The sequence below is a fragment of the Macaca thibetana genome, chromosome 14 (genome assembly GCF_024542745.1).
Source record: "Macaca thibetana thibetana isolate TM-01 chromosome 14, ASM2454274v1, whole genome shotgun sequence".
Taxonomy (NCBI): domain Eukaryota; kingdom Metazoa; phylum Chordata; class Mammalia; order Primates; family Cercopithecidae; genus Macaca; species Macaca thibetana.
In genome coordinates this window covers 114650695-114657981 of record NC_065591.1, presented here as the reverse complement: position 1 = coordinate 114657981, position 7287 = coordinate 114650695, and the positions used below count along the sequence as shown (strand labels likewise).

At 52.0% G+C, this 7287-nt stretch overlaps 1 protein-coding gene across 1 annotated transcript; it reads left to right on the top strand.

Moving 5' to 3' along the window:
* The first annotated feature begins 2264 nt into the window (after positions 1–2264).
* BSX (brain specific homeobox) lies at positions 2265–6568 on the top strand. The gene is made up of 3 exons (XM_050755642.1): positions 2265–2689; positions 4724–4920; positions 6250–6568. Exons 1-3 carry the CDS (start codon positions 2428–2430, stop codon positions 6487–6489), a joined length of 699 nt encoding a protein of 232 aa, XP_050611599.1. The 5' UTR covers positions 2265–2427; the 3' UTR covers positions 6490–6568.
* The last annotated feature ends 719 nt before the right edge of the window (positions 6569–7287 follow it).

The following is a 7287-nucleotide window of genomic DNA, read 5'->3' as shown; positions in this document are numbered from 1 at the left end:
TGTCACTTGAAGACGTTTTTACTGCCCCAGCTCTCAAAGGGACATTCAACAATCACTGCTGCTTCTGCGACAGAAGTTGGTCCCCTCCCCAGAATGAAGCCGAAATTCCGCCCCCAAGGCTGGGTGCAATCTGTGCTCTGTGTGGGGCTGGAGTGTAGGGCGCCCTCAGGCACGGGCCACACTCTGGTTGTACACCCGTCCAGCCCTCGATAGCCACTCGGCCTATAGGGTGGGGAGACAGAATGGCTTGATTTCTACTCTGCCGATGCTGTAAGCTCACAATGGAAGCGGGGGGTGAATGTGGAAGTCTGTAAAATGTGGACGGTCACCCCCGGCCCCTCCTCACCAGTCTCCTCTGTCTGCCTCCAGCCCTGCTGAGACGATGGGCCAGGGCTTAGCGCTAGGAAAGGACTTCTGGAAAGTCTATTGTCTTCCTCTCCATGGCCACCTGCTTTCAGGTCTTCAGTTTCTCTCTCTCTCTCTTTCTTTCTTTCTTTCTTTCTTTCTTTCTTTCTTTCTTTCTTTCTTTCTTTCTTTCTTTTTCTTTTTCTTTCTTTCTTTTTCTTTTTCTTTCTTTCTTTCCTTCCTTCCTTCCCTTCTTTCTTTCCTCTTTCTTTCTTTCTTTGTTTCTTTGTTTCTTTCTTTGTTTCTTTCTTTCCTTCCTTCCTTCCTTCCTTCCTTCTTTTTCTTCCTTTCCTCCTTTCTTTTTTTCTGAGCTGGGACCTCACTATATTTCCCAGGGTGGTTTTGAACTTCTGGGCTCAAGCAATCCTCCCCCCTCAGCCTCCAAAAGTGCTAGGATTACAGACGTGAGCCACCACACTGGGCCTCTTCTCTTCTTACTATTAGAGTTTTTTTAAAATCGCATTTTGGACTTCAGGTCAAAGCATTCTGATTTCATTTAGATGCCTACTTGCCAAGATCTTATTTTAAAGTCTCCCTCACATCCCTTCCTCCTTCCTCTCAAGCTCTTCATCTACTTACCATTTACCAGTTCATCCTTATGGAATAGAATGCTGCCACTTCCTAGTGCACTGTAGTTTGGGGCCTAATTGATTCTGGTAATTAATTTGTTCTACCTGCTAGATCAGATGGAAATCCTACCCATGCGCCCCAGGATTAGCACTTGGCTTTCTAACACCTCCTCTAATTATCTAATAGCATGGGTTGTGAGGACTCAGTCTCTATTAAAACACTTTTACTATTAGCAGTAGTGATTGGAATTGTGATGACGACTAGATTTCAACAAATTAGAGCTTAAAAATGGGGAGATGGGAGAGAAGTGGCTTCTTTTAATTTCCCTGAGTTTAACATCAATAATTAGAGCAATTTTCGGAGATGTGAGCTGAAATTACCCCTGCTGTGTTGTAGATGATCACCCTAATTTTAGCAAATTGACTCCAGGGAAATAAATGTGACAGATTAGAAAAAGACAAACAGAAAAAAAATGAAAGATTGGTAGGGACAGAAATGAAAGGAAAGAGGCTGGGAAAGAGGAGTGGGAAACAAAAACGTAGTACAATTATTTCAGGGGCTAGGGTTGAAAAAGTAACAGCAGAAATAGCAAACTGTGTGAGTGAAATGAGGAGAAAGTAAATATTTGAGGGGTCATGGAGGATGGCACTAAGAGATGACTCTGGACATATTTACACAGACCATATAACTTGACTAATGTAGACATAACCCTCCTCCTGCCCACTGCCTATAACTGAAGTAAAGACTGTTATGATGACCATCATCATTTTCTTTCTTTACCTTAATAATCCAGTCATCCCTCAGCCATAGACTTAAGTAGAATCTAGCAATTTGAAGTATCAGGTGCCCTTTCTCCTCACTTCCTCCCTTCTTTTTTTGCCACCAAAATTATGGAAACTCTTAAAACCCAGGCCTAAATGCCTGAATAAGTGCTTTATCCCTATTGCTTTGGTGCCCTTTTAGTGCCTTCTCCTCTGTAAAGAGGAGTTTGCTGGACAACAGAGACTTTTTCCTTTTAGCTTTCTTTTAAAAACGACTGGAAACAAAGCAGCCCCTGCAGTGACGGGGCAGAAATTGAGGTCAAGAAACCAGGTAGGAACAAGAACCCTGCGGACTCTGTTGTTCCCAGGCTTGGCTGGTGGTGTTCAGCACCGCGGACAGCTCCCCGCCCCGCCCCGAGCCTCCCGCACCCTCCCCTCTGCCTCTGGCAGCCTCGTCATTGGCTCTCCCCGCTCCCCTCTCCAAGCTGCCAATTCTCCAACACAGAGACCCAACCTACCCAGGAGCTTGTCTTCTTGCCTCTCCAGCGCCGGGGGTAGCCCAGGCCCGGGAGAGAGCAGAGGAGATTCGAGCCTCGGAGGGTGGTTGCTGGCTTTCGAGCAGGCTTGAAGACTCTGCCTGTGTCCTCCACTTCGTCCCGGCCCTTGTCCTGTGGCAGGTGCTCTGCTCAAGATGAATCTCAACTTCACCTCTCCTCTACACCCGGCGTCTTCTCAGAGGCCCACATCCTTCTTCATCGAGGACATCCTGCTGCACAAGCCCAAGCCGCTGAGGGAGGTGGCCCCAGACCATTTCGCCAGCTCTCTGGCCTCTCGGGTGCCTCTGCTAGACTATGGCTACCCCCTCATGCCCACACCCACCCTCTTGGCTCCTCACGCCCATCACCCTCTGCATAAGGGAGACCACCACCATCCTTATTTCCTCACCACCTCGGGTAAGTAACAGGAGCCTCAAGGTATGGGCAGTGAGAGAGCAGGGCTTCTAGCACAGACTCTAAGCCTGTGATGGAGCCAAGGAAAGGCCAGACTGGCTCGTCCTGGCTTGGTGGCCTCCTTCCCTAAGTGACAGGCTGGGGATATGGCTGAGGCCATGCGGAGCTCCTTGGAGGCATGCCAACTCACGGGGATAAATCGTGATCCCCCCCGCACTCTTCATAGCAGAGGATAGGTGCCTGGTCAAGAGGCAGCGTATAGGGTTTGACAATACTCTTGTTGGGCAGTGCTCAGTCTCCCTGCTTGTGATCTTCCTGGCCACTTTGGTCCATCTCTCAATCCTGATTCTCCGCCTCTGCCCACTCAGAGGGAGACCCTTGAGCATCCCACCCCGTGGACAGAACTTTTCCTGCACAGAAACTCAAAACACTCTGTCCAGGGCAGCTCTCTTTTTCCCCAGGCACTGAGCATTTGCAGATACTGCAGGGGGCATAGAAGTGAATGAAGGTTTGGGCTTCTCTGAGAACGAAAGGTTTGGGCTAGCCTGAATAAGAGAGAACGCGTGAGAAAAAATGGGGGTTGGGGGAGATGCAGCTCTTTAACCCTCCTCAACCTCAACATCTAACATTTAACTCACAATCTGGGCTACCTCCTCTGCCCCAGCTGCCATCATTTAGCCAGGTGCTAAAGTATTTTGATTTCTCTGGTCTGACAAAAAGCAGAGACTAGCAAAGTCTGTTTGGGACAGGAGGATGTGGGAAAATACCCCGATTTTTTTTTCTGTCTCCCTCTAAAAGGCCACATCCATGGTTTTTTCTCTGGCGTTTTCAATCCAGCCAGAGTAGAATAATTCCTTGAGTCCAGACTCATAGCTCGGAGGTGGCAACAACCATAGTCGGTGCAGGGGCTGGGGGCAAGACAGGAGGTAGTTTGTGGGCTCTGGAATCCAGAACAAAGCTAAAAGTGTTTGTAAGGTGGTAAAAAAAAAAATCCAGACTCCGGGGCAGTCAGTTGGAGGGGCAGTGATAAAATAAAGGCTGCATCCAGGTCCACATCTCTGCATTGGCTTCGCCACCCGCTGGTGACAGTCTATTCTCAGTGGCGCCAGTGGTTCACTCATACAGCAGTGGCCAAAGCCCGCGGTACCCGCACTACTTGTTGTTATGTTTGTTTATTTTCCCTGGGATTGGCCGATGTTGCTTGTGGTAGCTTCTATTCGCTTGGCGCGTCTCGGACAGAGTCAATCTCGCGAGGGTCAGGAAAGACAAGTTTTCCCGGACCGGGCCATGGAAAAGCGCCTCAAATCCTTCTGCTTCGCTGGCCTTGGAGAGGGAAAGAATGAGAAAAAGAATGAGGACCAGATTAGATAGCCGGGTCCCCAGCGCGACCCAGAAACGGGCGAGGAGACGTGAGAGGCGGGAAATACCCCTCTGTTCCCGCTCGGGGGCTTCTCCGGATAAGGCAGTTTTTGCTCGGCTCCCTTTGGCTGCAGGGGGATAGGAGTGGCTTGGGAAACAGGTGTTTTTCAGTGAGGTTTAGAGGCAAGATTATATCCATGCATCTGCTAGCCCCAGAACAGCACTGACTGTCATCAGGGGTCTAGGAGGATACGGTGGGGGCTGGGGACAGGACTGCTCCTGGGCCATTTGACATTTGCAAAAAAACTTCGCCAGGCGCAACTGAAGACGGCTCTGGCCTACCCTACGGAAGTCTCTCCAAGAAGACATTTTTAAATGGCCTCCGGATCTATTTTCCGATTTTCTTTTCTGTTTTACTTACTGTTTGTTGTTTGTATTTCTAGATGACTCTCCAGATAAAGATCTCCAAGCGCTATTTCTGAGGCTTTTTTTTTTTTTCTCCCTGTTTCTCTGCCCTGGATTCCTGAGAGAAAGGCTTGAGGGGCTTTGGGGCTAGCAGACTGGTGGAGGCGAGGGGCGGAGGGAGGCACTGGGGGCTAGCGGAAGGGAGGGGAGCGGTGCGGAGGTTGCTCTGCGGCGACCCAGGCTCTGCCCACTTGGTTGCTCTTCTTTCTGCAGGGATGCCTGTCCCAGCGCTGTTCCAGCACCCCCAGCACGCGGAGCTGCCGGGGAAGCACTGCCGCCGCCGCAAAGCCCGCACGGTTTTCTCTGACTCGCAGCTCTCGGGCTTGGAGAAGAGGTTCGAGATCCAGCGCTACCTGTCCACGCCAGAGCGAGTGGAACTGGCCACGGCCCTCAGCCTGTCCGAGACGCAGGTGGGCGGGAGGAGAGGGAGGCCCTGATCTCTGCTTCGTTCTTGTCTCCCTTCAGCTCTCAATACCTTCGGGACCTTGTGGAGTTCGAGTAGGAATGGACCCCGCTGACGCTTATTCTAGGCCTTTCCTAAGAGCTTTCGTAAAATTACCCATACCCGGCCGGGCGCGGTGGCTCACGCCTGTAATCCCAGCACTTTGGAAGGCCGAGACGGGCGGATCACGAGGTCAGGAGTTCGAGACCAGCCTGGCCAACATGGTGAAACCCCATCTCTACTAAAAATACAAAAATTAGTCGGGCGTGGTGGCGCGCGCCTGTAATCCCAGCTACTGGGGAGGCTGAGGCAGAAGAATCGCTTGAACCCGGGAGGGGGAGGTTGCAGTGAGCCGAGATTGCCCCACTGTACTCCAGCCTGGGCGACAGAGCCAGACTCCATCTAAAAAAAAAAAAAAAAAAAAAAGAAAAGAAAGAAAAAGAAAAAAAAGTCTCGAGCGGGGCTCTGGACAGGAAGGAAACACTCCTCAGGTAATTCTGATGACCACCTCCGGGTTAAGAACTCTTATTCGCATGAATATTCGTCAGAGAGAGGAGTCTCTCCGACCAGGCTAGGAACCCGGGTCAGAGGTAAATGGTAAGCGTTTAGGCGAGTTCTTGTACTGAGAGAAGTCCACACACCGAGATTTCTTCCCCCTTCTTTCTTCAGTCTCTCTCACAGCGGCCAATGTTCACATGCACCTCCGCTCCAACCCCAACGCACACACTGTGGTTTAAGTCCCCTCCCTGTTCCCCTGTCCTGAGTGGAAGAATGGTTTTTATCTTCCTCCAAGCGCTATCCACCTGCAACCTCAAACCCCGTCCTCTCTTCCCCATTTCTCATAGTCTCTACCCAGAACGCCTCTTGCTGTGAAATCATTAGCTCTGCCAGGCCCGGGTCTGATTTTCTCTTGGATGAGAACCAGGAGGTTCAATTCTCATCTTCCTGTCCAGGAGTCTTGCGGATCAGGTGGTTAGATGTCTCAATCAGAGGAACATCAGCTGAGTGTAAAAAAGATTTGCCCACGGAGCACTTACTGTTAGTAGTTCTAATTAATAACAATATGCATAACTGCTAACCACCCATGTTAATCCTCATCATTATTTTGGGACAGTTACTCCTGAAAGCCTCAGACTGTTGGATTCTCATTCGGCTCAAGGCGATAACTTATGAGCAGTTGAGGCTATCACCGCTCTTGGATACTTCATCAACGGACTGCCACCCATTTTCCTAAACCCCAGCAATCGCTCAGATTTGGAGGAATGACATGATTTTATTTTTATCTCTCCGAAATCAGGTGAAAACATGGTTCCAGAACCGGCGGATGAAGCATAAAAAGCAACTGCGGAAAAGCCAAGACGAACCCAAAGCACCAGACGGTCCAGAAAGCCCCGAGGGCAGCCCCCGCGGTTCAGAGGCCGCAGTCGCCGAGGCTCGGCTGAGCCTGCCCGCCGGCCCCTTCGTGCTGACCGAGCCAGAGGACGAGGTGGACATTGGAGACGAGGGGGAGCTGGGCTCAGGGCCGCACGTGCTCTGAGTCGCCAGGCTGGGGAGGGTGGTAGGCAGGGGAGGAGACTGCGGGGCCGAGCGCCGTTTCCTCCCGGACGGGAAGACTCAGACTCCAGTCTCGTGGCGGGCCTTGGAGATTCGCTCCTGGAAGACAAACAAAACCCACCTGTCCTCCAGGCCGGTGCGGAGCCATTGCGGCCCGCGGCCCGGCCTCCCGCTTCCCCTCGCGCCCTCCCGGTCCCAGCCACTGGAGAGTGTGCGCCCGGGCGCGCATTTTCCTGCGTTCGTCGTCCTTGGGGTCGGGGACCAGCCCAGTACCGCGTCCTAGACTGGAAATTCGACTTTCGGCTCTCTGTTTTCTGCGATCAGAGACCCCTTTCTCCCTCGCCTCTCAGCAACTTGCCCCTAGCTCTGTTCTTTCCTCACCACGCCAACTCCTTGCCCTTTCTTGGGCAGTCCGTTTGGCTGCAAAGGGACCAGGTCTCTGGGGCCTCCGCTCCGCGGGGATCCAGATAGAACCGCAATCTGATCTTTAAAACGTCCAGTGTCAGGACAGACTCATGCACTGCTCGTCACTAACCTCCCGCTCGCTCCCATCCCCCATGCCCCGAGTCTCATCTCTGACTCAAATACCAAGGCGACTCCCCCCTTCTCTGGGCGGCGCTTCCATCCTCTCTCGTCCCTGTTCTCCGCTAGAGCTCGCGGTTCTGCATCCTGGCACCCTTCCTCAACTTGTGGCCCCCAGGCGCAGACGCCCCTTACGCCCTGTGTCCCGCGTACTGCGCGGCGCCAGCGCGCGGCGGGAAACTTGGGCACAGAAAACCCT

Excerpts from the sequence above, each read along its gene's own strand:
- BSX (XM_050755642.1), top strand. The coding sequence starts at position 2,428 with ATGAATCTCAACTTCACCTCTCCTCTACACCCGGCGTCTTCTCAGAGG. Across the intron at positions 2,690-4,723 it reads TTATTTCCTCACCACCTCGG|GGATGCCTGTCCCAGCGCTG; the intron begins GTAAGTAACAGG and ends TTCTTTCTGCAG. Across the intron at positions 4,921-6,249 it reads TCAGCCTGTCCGAGACGCAG|GTGAAAACATGGTTCCAGAA; the intron begins GTGGGCGGGAGG and ends CTCCGAAATCAG.